General features: G+C 43.6%; 1 protein-coding gene across 1 annotated transcript in view; it reads right to left on the bottom strand.

Moving 5' to 3' along the window:
• Positions 1-20000, bottom strand: part of LOC135106901 (neural-cadherin-like) — a 121373-nt gene that overhangs the window by 30698 nt on the left and 70675 nt on the right. Inside the window, exons 7-9 of the mRNA XM_064016311.1 lie at positions 15338-15502; positions 14165-14305; positions 11307-12561 (exon numbers count right to left, since the gene is read on the bottom strand). Of these exons, the coding sequence (XP_063872381.1) occupies positions 11307-12561; positions 14165-14305; positions 15338-15502 (1561 nt within the window). The remainder of the gene's footprint in view (positions 1-11306; positions 12562-14164; positions 14306-15337; positions 15503-20000) is intronic.

The following is a 20000-nucleotide window of genomic DNA, read 5'->3' as shown; positions in this document are numbered from 1 at the left end:
AGTGTAAAGAAATACCTGCAATAATCCACAACCGAACATAAACACCTTTGCAGGACTACTACCCAATAAAGCCTTTACATGATTACTGGCGAAAAATGCTTCGAAACAGAGAACGGAATACAATTAACGGGAATAGTGAGTATAAATCAGCTTCAAAATGAAACACTCTTACACGACTGCCACCAAAGAAAACGTCCAAAGAGAAGAACGTAATAAAAGGAGGAAAAAAATAAATAACAAACACAAGACGTCACAATCAAACAACCTTGCGATCAAAGCTAACATAACCTAACTTTCAAATTCAAACAAGCCATGCAAAAAAAACCCTAACCAATATAAACACCATCATAAAATAAACACTTTTCCAATAAAACCTAATAAAAACACCAACACATGCCTTGCAATCATAAAAATAACGAAAAAAAAAGCACACACACACACACACACACACACACACACACACACACACACACACACACACACACACACACACACACACACACACACACACACACACAACATTAAACTTCAAACCGTTATTCCCACAGAGAGCGTCAGAATGCAGGTGAAACAGTGCCAGATGACTCCCGACGCAGCGGAGGACCTTGGCAGCGTCAGGGACACGAGCACCAGCCTCTCTCCTTCCCTCAGCCTCCCACTTGCCTCTGCTTAATTCCCTCATTTCCCATCACGATCTAATCTCATCCTCCAGCTCTTCCCGGATTGTGCTCTCACTCCTTCTCTCCTGCCTCCTATCTCTCTCTCTCTCTCTCTCCTCCTCCTTCTCCTCCTCTTCTTAATTCTTCTTCTTGCTCTTCTGTCCCACTTCCCTCTTCCTTATCTCCTCTGATGTTTAAAGTCCTTTCCTTTTTTTTTCTTTCTTATATCTTCTCGTTCATGAACCGTCCTTCTCTCCCTTCTTTCCTCTCTTTTTATCTTCTCTCTCTTCCCTCTTTCATAATCTTTCTCCATTTTCTCCTTTCTTCCTCCCTCCATTCTTTAATTTGTTTCTACCTCCTCTCCTTGTCTCCACAATTCTTTCCATTCTCGTTACTTTCTCTGTTCCTTGTCTCCTTTTCCCTCCATAATCCATTCTTCCTTCCTTCTTTCTTTCCTCTTTCTATCTTTCATAATCCTTTCCTTCCTTCTGCTCTCAATCCTCATTTCTTTTTCCTCTCTCTCTCTCTCTCTCTCTCTCTCTCTCTCTCTCTCTCTCTCTCTCTCTCTCTCTCTCTCTCTCTCTCTCTCTCTCTCTCTCTCTCTCTCTCCATAATACATCCTTTCTTCCCTTCTCACTTTTTTCCCTCCTTTATAATCCTTTCTTTCCTTTTGCTCTTTCTCCTTTCTCTCCGTTTTCCTTTTCATAACCTTTCCTTCCCTCATTTCTTTCTTTTTTCTTATCTTTCATAACGCTTTCCTCCTCTTTTATCTTCCTTGCCTCTATTCTCTTTTCCTCTTTACAAATATTGCCTTACCGCCCTCCCTTCCCTACCTTCCTTCCACCCTTCTTTACTTCCACCTGTACACTTTTCTATTTATCTTTTCGTCTAGCTTCTCCTTTTCTCTCGCTCACCGTGACCTGTTAGCGGCGCCTTATCACTTGTTTCCCCTTCTCTCTCTCTCTCCGCCTCTTCCCTTCCTTGTTTCCTCCCTAAGCATCCCTCGCAGGTTAATTACAAATCAAATACAGCCTGGCAAAGTTTATATACCTGAGCCGTGTGATCTCCCCTTTCCCCTCCAGGCACAGGACGCGGAGCCGTGACTGTGGACTGCTAACACACACACACACACACACACACACATACTCGGTAGGTGGATGATACCGGATACCAGTAATAATAATAGTGTAGTGGTGATAACAATAATAATGTTAATAGTTATAGTGCTGATGATGATGATGAGTATGAGTAAGTAATAACAATATTATACTACTACTACTAGAATGACAACCACTAACAATAATCAATAACAACGACGACGACAACGACGACGACGACGACAACAACAACAACAACAACAACAACAACAAAAATGATGATGATAATAATAATAATAATAATAATAATAATAATAATAATAATAATAATAATAATAATAATAATAATAATATGTAATTACAATAAAGCGAAAGAAGAAGAAGAAGAAGAAGAAGAAGAAGAAGAAGAAGAAGAAGAAGAAGAAGAAGAAGAAGAAGAAGAAGAAGAAGAAGAATTACTGCTACAATAACAAGAACAAAAATTTTTTACTGCAGCAACAACAACAACAACAACAACAACAACAACAACAACAACAACAACAACAACTACTACTACTACTACTACTACTACTACTACTACTACTACTACTACTACTACTACTAAACCAACAACAAATACATCTATCCTTGAAACACTACCCCAGCTGGGAGTACCAATAGGAAGACGCAGTACTGACACTCTCATTACGCCACCAAATCATATACAGCAGCTGGCAAGTTTGAAGAGAACAAGAGACTGACAGGGAAGGTTTAAAGCATTATATTCCACGCCTGGTGCTTAATGGCTGAACAGTTAGTAGTAGCAGTTTAATTCTTTCATTGTTATCCACAGCCTTGTTTATCAATACCTCGAACTAGGACTGCCTTTATCTGTTTCTTGGTTACTGTGAGACTTGTTAGTTGGTTTTGCCACCAGGACGTTAAGTGCCGCAAAATGTAATGCCGATATACATAAAGCATTCCTCAACATTACAGCCTTTGGTCACGAGAACAGACTCGTACCCTAAGTATTTAATCTGGAGACTACAGATGCTGGCTAGATAATTAATTGATGAGAGATCCTAGGGCTTCATGAAACAATATGTACTTCAATTGAATTTCCATCCATCCCTAAAGGACTTCAGTGTACATCACTCTTCATTATTAGAACTCGTAGCCTCAGGAGTTGACTGTAAGACTGTACATGATGCTTACGTGTTCACTGAAGACTGTGTGGCCTCACAGCGCAGTACATGTTTCCTTGAACCTTTCCTCTCTTTTACGACTTACATGTTAAAAATTGTCAATTATAGAACCGTTAACCCTTTCACTGGTCTTTGGCACATTTTTTAAAATCATTAACCACTCTGAGACATCTTTTCTTGTTCTACAGCCAACTACAGACACTGTGCTGCCTAGAAATTGCTAAAGTTACTCTTATCTTATCCCCTTCTCTCTTGTCTATGCTTATAAAAATTCCAAACGTTGTTTTTAGTGCAGTGAATAGTTGCATGAGACACCTTGCCTTGGTTGTTATCTCCAGGACTTGAGGTATCAGTGAGATCTTAAGAATTCACCTTACACTTTTCTCGACCTTACGACTTGCTACACATCTTTACGAGAGAACGTCAACTCATGAACTACATTTTGCTCCACATTTTTTGAACACTTGCTTTCTTATCTTCCTTGACGCGGCAGTGATATAATTTCTCGCCGCATTTATTTTGCCGGACTAAGCCTGACTCAATTTGTATACATGAATAACAGAGGAAGGATGAGCGGAGGCTGGGAGTGGCACATTATTGCCTCCACGACTCCGAAGGTAAATCATAGCCGGGGTTTTCCATAACAACGATGATGATGATGACGATGATGATGATGATGATGATGATGATGAGGAGGAGGAGGAGGAGGAGGAGGAGGAGGAGGAGGAGGAGGAGGAGGAGGAGGAGGAGGAGGAGGAGGAGGAGGAGGAGGAGGAGGAGGAGGAGGAGGAGGAACTAAAAAAAAAGGAAGAATGAAATAAGATGATAGTGCTGAACCAAGTTGAAGCTGGTGCCCTTGAGAGAGAGAGAGAGAGAGAGAGAGAGAGAGAGAGAGAGAGAGAGAGAGAGAGAGAGAGAGAGAGAGAGAGAGAGAGAGAGAGAGAGAGAGAGAGAGAGAGAGAGAGAGAGAGAGAGAGAGAATAAAAAAACACTATAATCTCCTGTTAATAAAAAAAAAACACGTAAATAGAAAATACCACGGTTTCTTTTCCCTCTCCTTCCTCTTCCCCCACATTCCTTTCTCTCTCTCTCTCTCTCTCTCTCTCTCTCTCTCTCTCTCTCTCTCTCTCTCTCTCTCTCTCTCTCTCTCCCTTTCTCTTTCCTTCCTTTCCCTATCCATAAAAAAAAAAGGGGGGAGAAAGAGACGACAAAAAAAGTTAAAATCCCAACACTTTCATATTCAGTCTGATTCGTTTCTGATAAATATAAATCGCAGGCCGTAGATAAAAATGATCCTAACTTTTATTTCTCACTCACTGGGTACGACCTCACATCACCCATCCTGCAGAAAAAAAAAAAGTTCTCTCTCTCTCTCTCTCTCTCTCTCTCTCTCTCTCTCTCTCTCTCTCTCTCTCTCTCTCTCTCTCTCTCTCTCTCTCTCTCTCTCTCTCTCTGTGTGTGTGTGTGTGTGTGTGTGTGTGTGTGTGTGTGTGTGTGTGTGTGTGTGTGTGTGTGTGTGAAAAGCACGAGATAACGAGCGTTCCATTTAGTGTTTTCCATAAATGGCAGTAATAGTAGTAGTAGTAGTAGTAGTAGTAGTATAGTTCTTGTTGCTGCTGTTGATGTAGTGGTAATGGTAATGGTAATGGTGGTGACGGATGCAACACACAGTAATGCTGTTATTGTAGTGGTAACAGTGATGGTGATGGTGGTGGTACTACTAGCATTTATGGTATTAGTGACAGAAGCCATAACGTTAATGATGGCTGAGATAATAGTAGTAGTAGTAGTAGTAGTAGTAGTAATGCGGGGAGACAAATATAATGGTGGTGATGACAGCAATGATAGTAGCAGTGACGGCGATAGGAATACAATAGTGATAGTAATAATAGAAATTGCGGTGGTGGTGGTGGTGGTGGTGGTGGTGGTGGTGGTAACAAAATAGGTCAGGAACCCTTGCCTTATCCCAACAAATTAGGCGATTATGCTGGCTCAGGTGCAAGTCGTATTTTTACCAGGTAAGAGAAGAACGCGGATGACGAGGAGGAAGAGCAAGATTAGGAGAAGGGCGCAGGAAGGGTGCGATTAGAAGATGAAAGATGAGGAAGAGGAGGAGGAAGAAGAGGAAGAGGAAGAGGAGTAAAACATCTCATCGTCTCAAGAACATGAAGGGAATGAGTAGGTAAAGTTGTCTTATGGAACCCCGGGAGAGAGAGAGAGAGAGAGAGAGAGAGAGAGAGAGAGAGAGAGAGAGAGAGAGAGAGAGAGAGAGAGAGAGAGAGAGAGAGAGAGAGAGAATGTAGGGAGCATATCTGAGTGGCGGCTGAGGAGTAAGTCTGTGATGAGGCGAGGTGAGTTGTGAGGCATTGCTACAAGATGGGATGCTTGAGAGGAGGAGGAGGAGGAGGAGGAGGAGGAGGAGGAGGAGGAGGAGGAGGAGGAGGAGGAGGAGGAGGAGGAGGAGGAGGAGGAGGAGAGATTAATGGGGTCATACAAGGTCCATAGATTTTTCCTTGAGATGAAAAATATATTCTCTTGAAAGACTTGTTATAGTGAATGTATGCATGACTCTCTCTCTCTCTCTCTCTCTCTCTCTCTCTCTCTCTCTCTCTCTCTCTCTCTCTCGTGTATGCATATGTATGATAATATTATACATGCATCTTGTGGGTGGCGAAATATGCATACCTTCACGTTTCCCACCTCTTCTTCCTCCTCCTCCTCCTCCTCCTCTTCCTTGTATAATCTTATCTCCTCCCAGACCCAAATGCAGCCTCCCTAGCTCCTTCTCTTCCTCCCCCTCCCCCTCCCCCTCCCCCCGCACTACACTGGCTTCCTCCTGCAAATCCTTCCTTCCTTCGTTGCATATTCTTCCTTCACGCCTCTCTGTCTCCTCTGTCATCCCTTATTTTCTTTCGACTTCACACCTCAGTCACCTTTATAGCCACTTCCTCCTCCTTTTTCTTGCCCTCCTCCTCCTCCTCCTCCTCCTCCTCCTCCTCCTCCTCCTCCTCCTCCTCCTTCTCTTCCTCCTCCAAGATGCTTTATCCTACTCTTACCCTCTCACCTCCATTACCTCACTGCCTTCCTCTTCCACCAGCTCTTTCTCTTCCACCTGCTCTCCTCCTCCTCCTCCTCCTGCTGCTCCTCTTATCCCCTACCTGCTTTATCCTCTTCCTCTTCCTCCACCTGCATTACCTTACTTCCTCCTTATCCTCCTCCTCCTCCTCCTCCTCCTCCTCCTCCTCCTCCTCTCTCCTCCTTACGTTATCCTCTCCTTCCTCCTCCTCCACCACCTGCATTATCTCATTTTCTCCTCAAACTCCTTCTCTTTCTCTTCTACCACCACCACCACCCCCACCACCACCGCCACCTCCTCCACCTCCTTCTCCTTTTCCTCGTCTTCTTCCTGCGTAATCTTGGTAATAAATAAGAGATGTCAACGTGGCATCACAGAATATTAGATTATTAACCGGCTCAATTCTTTCTGCCGTGGAGATTTGTGCAAAGAAAAAGGCGAGAAAGATGTTGGAGGAGGAGGAGGAGGAGGAGGAGGAGGAGGAGGAGGAGGAGGAGGAGGAGTGAAGGTATGCTAGCTATTCTAAGAAGTACGATAGTCTACGAGTACAATGATGTATGAAATTATGCACATCTCGCAGACTGACGTAAGCACCATACACTAACCAACTTCTTCCTTGCACTGATGAACAATATGAACGAACGATGCTGTATTAACTAAGAGGATGGTGGGGGTTGAAGAGAGCAAGAGTAAAGAAGAGGGTAAAAGAGAATAGCTAAATGCAGAATGGAAAGCAAAGGGGAGGTTAATACAAATAGATAAAGGACAATAGCAATACAAAGGCTGGAGAACAATGATCACAAAGGAGAGGCAGAGAGCACATCTAAACGAACAAATTTGAAATCCAGGAGAGCATGTGTGACAGAAAATGGGAAAAAAGAGAAAATGAAAGGAACAGAAGCTGGTGTGACAAAGGACAGCAATAAACAAAACAAAATAAAACAGAGCATAACAAAAACCTTCCCCTCGGTAAAAAAAAAAAAAAAAAAAAAAAAAAGGAGAGAAAAATCATAAAAAAGGGAGAAATTAAAGGTAAACGATACTTGAAAGTGAAAATCCATACAATAACATACAAAAGAAACATAAAAAAACAGGAATGCGAAAATAAAGACACACATAAAGGAAATACAAGAATAAATGCATGCTTTCTGGGACTTACACTCATGACGATAACAATGCATGGGATGAAAATAACAACAACAGCACAAACAAAAGAATGGGTATGAACAACAACAACAACAACAATAGCAATAGCAGTTCCAATGGTAAAAATACAACGAATGAATAAATACCAAAGGGAAATACACACACACACACACACACACACACACACACACACACACACACTACATCCACTTCTTAACTAGGCAAAGCTCAACAAACAAGTTCCCTCGTTACCTCGTTGAGAGAGAGAGAGAGAGAGAGAGAGAGAGAGAGAGAGAGAGAGAGAGAGAGAGAGAGAGAGAGAGAGAGAGAGAGAGAGAGAGAGAGAGAGAGAGAGAGAGAGAGAGAGAGAGAGAGAGTAATTTTCGCTTTAACTCCTTCAGATTATCACGCAAACAACAAACAACAACAGCAAGTGAGTGAGTATTTTTTCGTGGCCAGGATGTTCAAGGATTCTAGGACACGCCAGGGTGGAGCGGGTCCCCGAGAGGCGAGTTGTGTTGTGATGACGTGGGGAAGCGGGGAGCTGTGTCTGCCGCCCGCGACAACACCAGTGAGGAATTATTCACCCCATAATGCTTGTACTATCTAAATCCAGCGCCGCGTAATGGTGATTCTGTACGCACGTTTTTTTTTTTTAGTTTGTGAAGCGAGGTAGAATGTTAAAAAGGAAATATATAAAATAAATAAATAAAATGGAATAAAAGAGTGAATTTGTCCAATATTGTGTGGGAAATGTCGCTGAGGTTTCTCTTGCTTTGCTTGTACTGTTAAAATCTACCGCCACGTTGCAAATAGAGAAGAACCGTACCCCCCCCCAAAAAAAAAAAAAAAAAAAAAAAGAAAGAAAAAGAAAAACTAATATTGTGAGAGTAAATTTAACTAAACTTTCAACTCTTTGTACTGTGAAAACTCTAGTGACGCGTAATACATGTTTTATTTCATACAGTTCTCGTTAACCGGAAAGGGAAAAATTACATAAAAAAAAAAAAAAGTGATTTCGTCCAACATTGTGAGGGAAATTTTGCTAAATCTTCCGTTGCTCGTACTATTTGAACCGAGCGTTACATAATCTTTTTTTGTACCTTGCACGTTAGAGAGAGAGAGAGAGAGAGAGAGAGAGAGAGAGAGAGAGAGAGAGAGAGAGAGAGAGAGAGAGAGAGAGAGAGAGAGAGAGAGAGAAAAGGAGGGGGAGGAAGAGTAGTAAACAGAAAGCGAATTTAACCAATATTGTGTGGGAATATTTTACCGCACTTTAAATTTAACGATATTTAATAATTTATACGTATGCCGCTTGCTAGGTGCTGAAAAATAGAAAACAACTACATTTATCCAGTAATGTGTAGAAATATTCACTAGAACTTCTTTGCATCTAACTCCAGCTTTACCTAATTGTTTCATCATACCTTTTTCCGTGTCGAGGACTTGGGAAATGGAAAACAAACTTATTTCCTCAGAATGTGGAGAAGAATTTAGTAGATGTCCTTTTGTCTGTATTTGAATCTAATGTTATTTTTAATATTTCCTTATGTATTTTGTGTCCCTGAAGGAGTGAAAAATGGAAACAAACAAGCCAAATGCTCCAACATCCAAAGGGAATATTTACTACTGCTTGTGTCTAGATCTGGCTAATCTGTTATACTCCCTTCTATATTTTCTTCCGTCGAGCGGAAGAAAAATATAAAAATTTAAGTGGAACTCCCAAACATTCGACGATCGTTTGATAAAAATATACGAAAACGTTTTGACAAACTTCCTCCAGAAAAGAACGTTTGGCAAGGAAGCAAGCAAGCAAGTTTATTTCAGTCAGTCTTTCCTGGAGAAAATCTGCAGGTCACGAAAGGAAAGGTTCAGCTTCAACTGTGTGGCGGCGCCCTCCTCTCAGTGGCTCCTAACTTCACCATGTCCCTTGAATACTAAGGCAACCTGAAACATTCCCTACTGAGTGTGATCTACTTGAGAGAGAGAGAGAGAGAGAGAGAGAGAGAGAGAGAGAGAGAGAGAGAGAGAGAGAGAGAGAGAGAGAGAGAGAGAGAGAGAGAGAGAGAGAGAGAGAGAGAGAGAGAGAGAGAGAGAGAGAGAGAGAGAGAGAGAGAGAGAGAGAGAGAGAGAGAGAGAGAGAGAGAGAGAGAGAGAGAGAGAGAGAGAGAGAGAGAGAGAGAGAGAGAGAGAGAGAGAGAGAGAGAGAGAGAGTCACTTGGACACCTCAACCAACCAGCCGGATAACCAGTCAGCCAGGCAGAAATCTAACTAGCCGGACAGACAATTAGACAACCAACCAGCCTATCAGTCAGACAGACAGCCATCCAGTCAGGCAACCAACTTATTGGGTAAAAGGCCAACCAGCCAGCCAGCCAGCCAGCTAGATAGACAGACAGCCACACAGCCGAACAGTCATTCAGACAGCAAACCAAATAAACAGCCAAGCAAACAATCGCCCATCCATCCATTCAACCAACCAGCTATACTGACAGCCGGTTAGCCAATAAGATAACCAAAGAAACCGGATTCTCAGTTAGCCAGTCATCCAGTCAACCTATCAAATAAAACACCCAACGAACTAGATACACGACCATCCACGTAGACACGAAGCCAGTCAGTCAAAACAGACAGACAGACAGACAGACAGACAGACAGCCAACTAAGCAGACAAAAAAGCCATCTAACCAGGGAACCAAACAGCCGAATAGAGAGCTAATCAGGCAAACAGACAGCGTTACACAGCCAACCAACTAAAAAATTAGAGAGCTAACCAACCAAACACACAGGTAAACAGACAGACGCCCATCTAACCAACGAACCACCCAACGAACCAATAGCAGACGAGCCACCAGACATACCAGCCAAATACAGGATCAAGATGGGAGAGAAATTCTTTTTACATGTCACTCCAAAATCACAATGGTTCTCTAGGTAGTTCCGCTTCGTACCTTCACATCTTGCTCGCGAGAAAGAAATTTCCAGGTCAGCAATTTTCATTCTGCGATTCGCAAAAGGTTAACGAACGATCTGTGTGCGTGTGTGTCGGTGTGTGTGTGTGTGTGTGTGCCTGTGGGTGTGTGGGTGTGAATCTGAATACTGCTATGTGCTATTATGTATGTGAGTGTTTGATGGAGGACTGAGTGCATACTAGGATGGTGTTGCGTGCGGTGAGTGAGGCTGAGTGGGAGAAAAATAGTTGCGTGTGGGGTGACAGAGTAGCGTATGGGGGAGATATAGTTGCATGAGTGTGAGAAATACTTGGTGTGGGAGGAAAATAAGTGCGCGAGGGAGAGAGAAACAGCTGCGTGAGGGAGAGAAATAGTTGCGAGTGGGGAGAAAGAAATAGTTGCGTGTGGGAAAAACAGTTGCGTGGGAGAGAGAAACACTTGCGAGTGGGAGACAGAAATAGTTGCGTGTGGGAGAGAGAAACAGTTGCGCGTTGGAGAAAAAGTTGCATGTGGGAGAGAAATAGTTGTGTGAGAGAGAGAGAGAGAGAGAAGTAGTTGAATGAGTAGGAAAAAAAAAAAAAGGGACAGAAACAGTTGCATGAGAAAGAAAAATATTGTGTTACTTGTGTATGTGTGTGTCGGGGAGAGAGAGAGAGAGAGAGAGAGAGAGAGAGAGAGAGAGAGAGAGAGAGAGAGAGAGAGAGAGAGAGAGAGAGAGAGAGAGAGAGAGAGAGAGAGAGAGAGAGAGACGTACATTGACCCAGAAAAAGAAATCAGCATCGCACCTAAAGGAACGCAGAAAAAGAAAGAGAAACGAAATGAAAAAGACAAGACTCGAAAAGAGAAGCTAGAAAATAAAAGAGAAAGAGAAAAAAAAAAAAACACACAAGAAACATTTGGCACCACTAACTTCCTGATGGGTGAGGAAACAAGCACTGAGACAACACTGCCGAGGATTTGTCAGGCGGGGAAGCGCGGGACGGTGGCGAGCAAACAGCATAAAACAAACACCAGAGAGAGAGAGAGAGAGAGAGAGAGAGAGAGAGAGAGAGAGAGAGAGAGAGAGAGAGAGAGAGAGAGAGAGAGAGAGAGAGAGAGAGAGAGAGAGAGAGAGTCAAGAAAACAGGATAAAGCGTCGGGCATTTCACCGTTTCCTCATGCACGATAAACAAAGGCAAAATACGAGGCACACTCACCCGCGGCGCCGTTCTCCTGCACGTGGCCGATCATGGTGGCGTTGGGGAAAACCGGGGCGTTGTCGTTGATGTCCTTCACCACCACCGTCACCTCGGTCTCCACCACGTGCACGCGCCGCTCCCTGCCTCCATCTCCTTGAACGCCATCATACTCATAAGCAATCACTGTGACGTCCTCGCACTCGTAATCCTCCGTCAGAATGTCCCCCAAGGAAGTGAATGTCATTTCATTGGCGTCGCGGGATAGTCTGACGCCCCTCGTGTCTCTTGAAGAAGATCCGGCAGTGTAAGAGGCGCCAGGAGACTCGGAAACATTGTCCGAGAAATGGAGAGACGAGTCCGCTTCCTTTTCTCCTTTAGTGAATGCATCAAGGACGTCCTGGCGAGGCGGGACAATCGCGGGCTCTGTTCCCTGTCTGGGCCGAGGCTGTGTGGGGTTTCGCTTTTTATTTTGCCCTCTCCTTATCTGCGCTATGTGATGCGACTCTTCTGCTACCTCGCCCTCAGCCTTCGTGGCATGATGAGCGCTGCGGGTGCCAGGAGGATGACGGCGGTCCCAGGGAGGAGGGGGAGGCAGTTTTGGGCTCTTGTGTGTGATTGGCTTCTCAGAATGTTGTGATTTAAAGGCTTCTGTTGTTCTGCCGTAGCCGTTAGCAGGTGTGGGTCGCTGCTGCTGTTGGTGGCCTTGTATGTCCTGCAAATGAGGCGCTGGTGTGAAGGCATCGAAGGCGTCTTTGAATCTCATCTGCCGCTCGTGTGGGGCCATTCCATAACTGTTGTCCTGCCCTGATGCGCCGCCCTTGTCGTCACTGTCTTTCTGATTTTCAGACACACTTGGAGCTTTGTATTTGGTCTCAGCGGTTGGATGGCGCTTCTCGGGTCTTGGTCTGTCAGCACCATTCATACTTGGTGCCATACTTGGTTTGTATTGCGTCACCAAGCCGAGCACTGGTGTCCCAGAGTCTGCTCTCGGCGGTGATGCATGGCGCTCTTCTCTAGCGCCTCTATTTCTGTCGCCAGTGGCAGGCTCAGGGAAGACCCCACCACCTTCCCAACCTCTCAACGCCTCCTCAGCAGCGTCAGGGAGCAGCTGCGGCTCTTGGCGGCCCCAGGACGCCTGCCGGTGTGGGTGGGATGGGGAGTAGTGGCGTGGGAAGGTAGGGGAGTTCTGGTCATCTCCCCACCACTGGCCGTCCCGCACCTCCACCCTCAGCCGCCACACGCCTCTCCCCTGCGGCGGGTCCCTGTCCAGTGCCTGCATCGCCGTCAGGAGGAAACCACAGATTAGGACACAATAAGAGACGCATTACAGTGAGTGATGAGTGCTCGTTCCTTCAGGAAGTGAAAATGGAATTCCCGTGCAGCCACAAACGGTCACGTCGCCAGTGTCAAGGAAAGCACTACTTTTCCACCAAACTTCTTCCACCCAGTGACGCTGCCCTCAAGCCTCTGACCCCTCACCACACCGGTAAGTACCGGGCGCCTCCACCACTTCGTCACATTGCCCGGCACTCGTCCCAAGCAGCGCCGCTAACCCAAAGCTGTCATCCACTTACTACCAGCCAGCGATAAATATTAAATTGCATCCAGATTATAATTACACTTTTCTAGATAATTAACAAGGCTGAATTAAAATTTTATTAAAAGATTTTTATCACCAGAGCTGTTGTGAATAAATACGCACGAGACATTCACATAATTTACAGATCAGATATTCACTACATTGCGCGTGGAAGGAGGAAAAAGTAAAAAGAATTCACATTTCCTACACACCATTTCGTCCTGCTGACCGACGAAATGTGAGACACGAGAAGGAACGAGCACCGCGACTCATAGCTGATGCAATGAGCACAGGAGTGACGCACGAGTAACCATTGCCTCAAGACTCCTTCATCATATCAATCTTAATCCAATAATGCACAAGATCATTACCTTTACTGAGAGAGAGAGAGAGAGAGAGAGAGAGAGAGAGAGAGAGAGAGAGAGAGAGAGAGAGAGAGAGAGAGAGAGAGAGAGAGAGAGAGAGAGAGAGAGAGAGAGAGTATAGTGTAGAATAAAGACACATGCCACAGGGATGATGGAAGGGAGGGGAATGAAGGAGAGGAATGTAGGAAAGGTGAAGGGAGGAGGGGAATGAATAGGTAAAGTGAGGGATAATGGAGTGGACAAGGCAGGGTGAGAGGAAGGGGGAAGGAAAGGCTGAGGGAGAGGTCTTGAGGGACAGGGAGGCGAGGGAGAGTAAGAGGAGCCAGAATGGGATATGAAGGGGAAAGGGAGACTGAGAATTGAAGGTGTGAGGTGTGAGGGTGGAGCACAGAATCTCTCTCTCTCTCTCTCTCTCTCTCTCTCTCTCTCTCTCTCTCTCTCTCTCTCTCTCTCTCTCTCTCTCTCTCTCTCTCTCTCTCTCTCTCTCTCTCTCTGTGTGTGTGTGTGTGTGTGTGTGTGTGTGTGTGTGTGTGTGTGTGTGTGTGTGTGTGTGTGTGTGTGTGTGTGTGTGTGCGGTTAAACATGAAATAATGAAGAGGGACTGAAAGATGACATCCTAGAGAGAGAGAGAGAGAGAGAGAGAGAGAGAGAGAGAGAGAGAGAGAGAGAGAGAGAGAGAGAGAGAGAGAGAGAGAGAGAGAGAGAGAGAGAGAGAGAGAGAGAGAGAGAGAGAGAGAGAGAGAGAGAGAGAGTAGTAGTAGTAGTAGTAGTAGTAGTAGTAGTAGTAGTAGTAGTAGTAGTAGTAGTAGTAGTAGTAGTAGTAGTAGTAGTAGTAGTAGTAGTAATAGCAGTAGCAGTAGCAGTAGCAGTAGAAGTAGCAACAGCAGCAGCAGTAACACTAAAGATAACACCAGCAGCAGCATTCTAATCACCCTCAGCTGGATCAGGTCTCCGGTGCGGGCGTGGACGGTGAAGAAGGCCTCCCCGCTGCCCTCCTCCTGCTCCACGCCGTCGCCAGTCACCCGGAACACCAGCCTCCCTTCGTCCAGCAAATCCGCGTCCACCGCCTCCACCTGCCGCCACGTCTTGTCTTGAGTGCTACCTTCAACTTTGTGTGGTGTTATACAGTTGTGTGTTTTGGTGAGGCGTACAGTTACCCAAGAAGATCAGGAAGTCTAGTGAGTCATATTTAATCCTTTCACTGCGGCACGAAACAATTAGCAGCCCCAGAAGCAATGCGTGAGTCTTTATAAGCATTCACAAGAAAGGTAGCAATGGAAAAGGATACATTTTGCAATTTCTTCCCAGTTCAAGGATTGGATGTGTCTGTAGAGTAAGTGTAGATGTCTCCGAGTGATTGGTAATTATTGAAGGGTGTATCAAGTGGCAGTCAAGGGGTTAACTGTAGTGTTGCAGCGAAGGAAAGTGAAATATTTTGAACATTTTGCAAAATTATGTTTCTTTAGGCAATTGTATATTGTTTTGGGGGTATCATTCAAAGGAAGATATTTGATAGTGCGATTTGTGCTAGGATGGTACAGTTGTAATTATACTTGAGGTACTGAATGCTGTAATCAATAAAATATTCATCGATCTGTATCTATTTACCTGTCTTTCTATCTGCCTGTCTATCGATCAATCTATCGATAAATCAGTCAACCGATCAATCTGTAAATCTGTCGTTCTATCAATCTATCCATTTATCTATCGACATATTTTAACCATTCCACTACAAACATCCAGCCATGCTTCTCTCTCTCTCTCTCTCTCTCTCTCTCTCTCTCTCTCTCTCTCTCTCTCTCTCTCTCTCTCTCTCTCTCTCTCTCTCTCCTCACAAACTTCAGCCTCCCTTCGCAACCTTTCTCCTCTAAGTATTTCCTTTGTCCACTTCCACACACAGACAACCTCCGCGTTTTCCTTCACGATCACATATTCAAAATTACTCTCCTTGCTACTACGGAAATCACACATACAACTTTTCTACTCTCCTCCATTCTTCCTCCCCGTACACCTGTAGATTCGCAATTACCTTCCTGCTTTCCTCCTCCTGAGACCTCTATTTGCACCTGCCTTGCTTCTTCCCTTCCATTTACACCTGTGCTTACCTTAGCGATGGTAGCGGGGAGGTCCCTATCGTCCTCTTCTATAACGGTGAGGCGAGGGTCGGGACGAAGAAATACAGGAGGGTTGTCATTCACATCGCCAACTCTAACGTGGACCAAAGCATGCGCCGCCTCTCCGCCGCCCTCTGCAGTCACCACCAGGTCATGCTGCGGACGGGTGGGTGAGTGGGTCAGAGCAGCAGGTTGATAACTGAACGTGTTGCAACAAAGGAAGAGGAAATGGAGTGTGGTTATTGGGGGAAAAGTATTCATAAGGTTGGTTGGTGGTGGTGTTGGTGGTGGTGGTGGTGGTGAAGTTGTTATGTTTATTGGCTAGTCGTTATTGTTTTTGTTGTAGAAGTAGTAGTAGTAGTAGTGGTGATGGTGGAGGTGGTAATAGTAATAGTAATAGTTGTTGTTATTGTAGTAATAGCAGCAGTAGTAGTAGTAGTAGTAGTAGTAATAGTAATAGTAGTAATTTAGTGGTGGAGGTGGCGGTAGTAGTAGTAGTAGTAGTAGTAGTAGTAGTAGTAGTAGTAGTAGTAGTAGTAGTAGTAGTAGTAGTAGTAGTAGTAGTTGTTGTTGTTGTTGTTGTTGTATATATATATATATATATATATATATATATATATATATATATATATATATATATATATATATATATATATATATATATATATATATATATATATATATATATATATATATATATATATATATATATATATATATATATATATATATATATATATATATATATATATATATATATATATATATATATATATATATATATATATATATATATATATATATATATAAGTAAAACCCAGAAGGCATTCAGAAATCATGCCTACACCACTACTATGACCATAACAAATCAAGGGTCTGTACACTGAAATATATAACGTCAATCGGAGAGGTGACATTCTCAGAAGACCAGTGAAACGCCGCAAGCATCCTCCGTAGATTCACAACGCCTGGGGGAGGGGAGGGTAGGAAGCTGAAGGAGACTGAAAAAAATATCATAGTCCTGAATCCGGGTGCATGCATATTTGAATCCGCATAAAAAAAACAAATAAAATTATATTTTGGTTCAATGTCCACCTTTGCTTGAAATATTAATACCATTCAAACAAATCTTAAGATATCTCACAAAAAAAAAAAAAAAGTCGCTCCGTAACTTCACCACGATAAGAAGACATGACTAACTCTACTGAAAAAAAGTCAAATAACAGTATTCCCTATATATACTAAATCCCTACTCTAACTTACTGTATATGGATCTGCATGAAAGCTAACCTAATAAAGTTTCCACAAAGATCCGCAGAATCAACGTTTCTGAGACAGCTTATGCCTTATAGAAAACAGTGATAAAATATATAGAAAGGAGCCAATAAGAAAGAGAATAACTATTAACCCTTTCACTGCAATATGTAACAATGGACAACACTAGAGGCACTGTATAAAATCCTTTGCAACACCTGTAAGAACGGAAAGAGAACGAAAAGAAAAGATCCAATGTTTATCCAGTGTGGTGATCAGAGGTAGCCGCACAACGAAGAGAAACGGTTTGTGAATAAGGAAACACGTCATATAGCATTGAAAGGGTTAATACGATCCAATAAATTCTGTCTCTATGTTCGTCTCTACAATAGTTGGGCCAATAAACCTTCCCTGCTTTACGTATGGAACAACCCCGCTCATATTTCGACAGTATTATCACGGCAACGCATTTAAAAGCTTCATTGTGACATTAGCCAGTCTTTATCTACGCTTCCAGTAAATGCACGAGGGCTGCAAAGTCATCACGGCGACCATCAGTGCCGCCAGCCATCACGGAAATGACCACGGATTATAAAGTATGACACACTTTCACAGGGACACTTGCAACACCTCGTAAAAATGTAAAATACTGAGGCGACTACAGGGAAAGAGGCGAACGGCAGGGCACAAGGTCAAATGTGCCCCCCTCTCTCTCTCTCTCTCTCTCGCTTGCTACGTTTTTTTCTTTTAATGGTAAAGATTTTAGGTTCTATTAAATGTTTCTGCTTAATGAACCTGCCTTTATCGCTCTCATTAGAATTTGAATATATACAGAATTACATACCTGGATAAATCTCTCTCTCTCTCTCTCTCTCTCTCTCTCTCTCTCTCTCTCTCTTCCCATCCATTTCACTCTCCTCTTCTACGAATTTTTATTCCTTCCTTTTCCTCTTCTTTATATATTCCTTTCATATCCCCATTTCTTCCGTCTTCTACACTCTCTCTCTCTCTCTCTCTCTCTCTCTCTCTCTCTCTCTCTCTCTCTCTCTCTCTCTCTCTCTCTCTCACACACAAATCACCTGTTCCTTCTCACGGCCTCAATTCCCAAGAGAAACCTCGGTCCTGGATTGCTATAACCAGGTGTAATATTCATTACGAGCTTTTGCTAATGAGCGGCTGACTCGCTCAATATAGACCTGCCTGGCTGCCTGCCTGTCTTCCTGTTTGTCTGTCCGTCCGTCTCTCTCTCTCTCTCTCTCTCTCTCTCTCTCTCTCTCTCTCTCTCTCTCTCTCTCTCTCTCTCTCTCTCTCTCTCTCTCTTAATAGTGACGCGTCTCAGCATATTGCTTTGTCAGTGTATCGAATTATATAGATATTGCTGAGTGAGAGAGAGAGAGAGAGAGAGAGAGAGAGAGAGAGAGAGAGAGAGAGAGAGAGAGAGAGAGAGAGAGAGAGAGAGAGAGAGAGAGAGAGAGAGAGAGAGAGAGAGAGAGAGAGAGAGAGAATAATTAAATTCAGGAGGCAGAAAGCTGGTTTAAGAAACACGAATTCGTTGCCAGTGAAAGAGAGAAAAGAAGGAAAAGAAAGAAAAAAAGGGACAAGGAGAGAAAGCAGGAAAGAAACGAAAGAAAGAAAGATGTCAGACACAAGGAACGAGGGAAGGGAAGAAGGAATGCAGCGATAAGACCAGGAGGAAGAAAGGGAAACTGAAATTATGTGAACGTGAAGGAGAAGAGAAAGAAGACGGGAGGAAGAAAATTGGTTGAATATACTCCAGATGAGGACGTGAAGAACAGAGAGAGAGAGAGAGAGAGAGAGAGAGAGAGAGAGAGAGAGAGAGAGAGAGAGAGAGAGAGAGAGAGAGAGAGAGAGAGAGAGAGAGAGAGAGAGAGAGAGAGAGAGAGAGAGAGAGAGAGAGAGAGAGAGAGAGAGAGAGAGAGAGAGAGAGAGAGAGAGAGAGAGAGACACGGACATACTTGAAAAGGTACGGGCGGAGGAATACCAGGTGGAGGAACAAGCTTGGAAATTATTATAAAGTAGGTTAGCCAAACTACTGTGAGAGGAGCAATATGTTACAAGTATCAAAGAAAAAGTGGTGAGAAAAGGAGAAGGATTGTGAGATTATAGTGAAGTACTGGAAATAGGGATGCTGTATACTACTACTACTACTACTACTACTACTACTACTACTACTACTACAATTACCCCTGCTGTACTACCGAAACCACTACTACTATCCTTCCTACTGCTACTTCTTCTAACACTACTTCTACAATTACTACCATCTACCACCACCGCCACCGCCACCACCTCCATCATCATCATCATCACCACCACTACCACCACCACCACCACTACCACCATCGGCATCAATTCATTCGAATACAGAGAGAGAGAGAGAGAGAGAGAGAGAGAGAGAGAGAGAGAGAGAGAGAGAGAGAGAGAGAGAGAGAGAGAGAGAGAGAGAGAGAGAGAGAGAGAGAGAGAGAGAGAGAGAGAGAGAGAGAGAGAGAGAGAGAGAGAGAGAGAGAGAGAGAGAGAGTCCCTCATTTTACCCTGAAGTGCATGTTCTCATCTCTCTTTTACAACACTCCTGCGTCCACCTTCCCTGAGGCACGTGTGAAGTGGTGCCGATGCCAGAGTACAGGTGACGAGTGCTCCTCTTCCTCACCTGCTCGCTGGACTAAAGGTGACATACATTTCCTTCCATCATTGATTTCGCTCATGTTTACGCTTACATTCTCGTCATCATATTCGTGTCCTGATATTTTTTTTTCTTACCTCCATCTTTGTTTTTCTCTCATATTACAATTTTCTACGATTCTGCTAGAGTTTGTTGATTCGCTATGACATTCTACGTGATATTGTGTATTTTTCTGAACGCTTGCCTAAAAGACCGTGCTAATTTAACATTGCACAGCATGGATATATATATTTTTTTCTAAAGTGTTTTTCTAATATCCATTATTCATTTATTTTTTTGCGATGTGCTTTTACCTTTCGGTGACAGCTTGGAATTGCTATCCATGCAACTGTTGTGATGTGTGTGCTATTTAATGTTACTTACATGCATATTACATTTTCTCCCAGTGGAGAGAGTAAATGTGAGGGACGACCAGTCTGTAAGCTCATGTCCACTTCTAATTTCCAGCGCCACATTTCCTCCAGCCACTACTGAAGGTGCATTTGATAACAGACAAGCCTTCACACATTGGCTTGAAGGAAATGCACGTTTCTCTCTCTCTCTCTCTCTCTCTCTCTCTCTCTCTCTCTCTCTCTCTCTCTCTCTCTCTCTCTCTCTCTTTTCAGGCTCCCCGCATTGAAAAAAAATGGCGAGTTCTTGCACTTGTAAACTGTAAGCATCACGTGAATTGAGGTCAGTTCGTGAACAAAACAATGC

This window comes from Scylla paramamosain, chromosome 2, assembly GCF_035594125.1.
Source record: "Scylla paramamosain isolate STU-SP2022 chromosome 2, ASM3559412v1, whole genome shotgun sequence".
Classification (NCBI taxonomy): domain Eukaryota; kingdom Metazoa; phylum Arthropoda; class Malacostraca; order Decapoda; family Portunidae; genus Scylla; species Scylla paramamosain.
The sequence above is the reverse complement of the archived record's forward strand: the minus strand, read 5'-3'. Positions and strand labels throughout refer to the sequence as shown.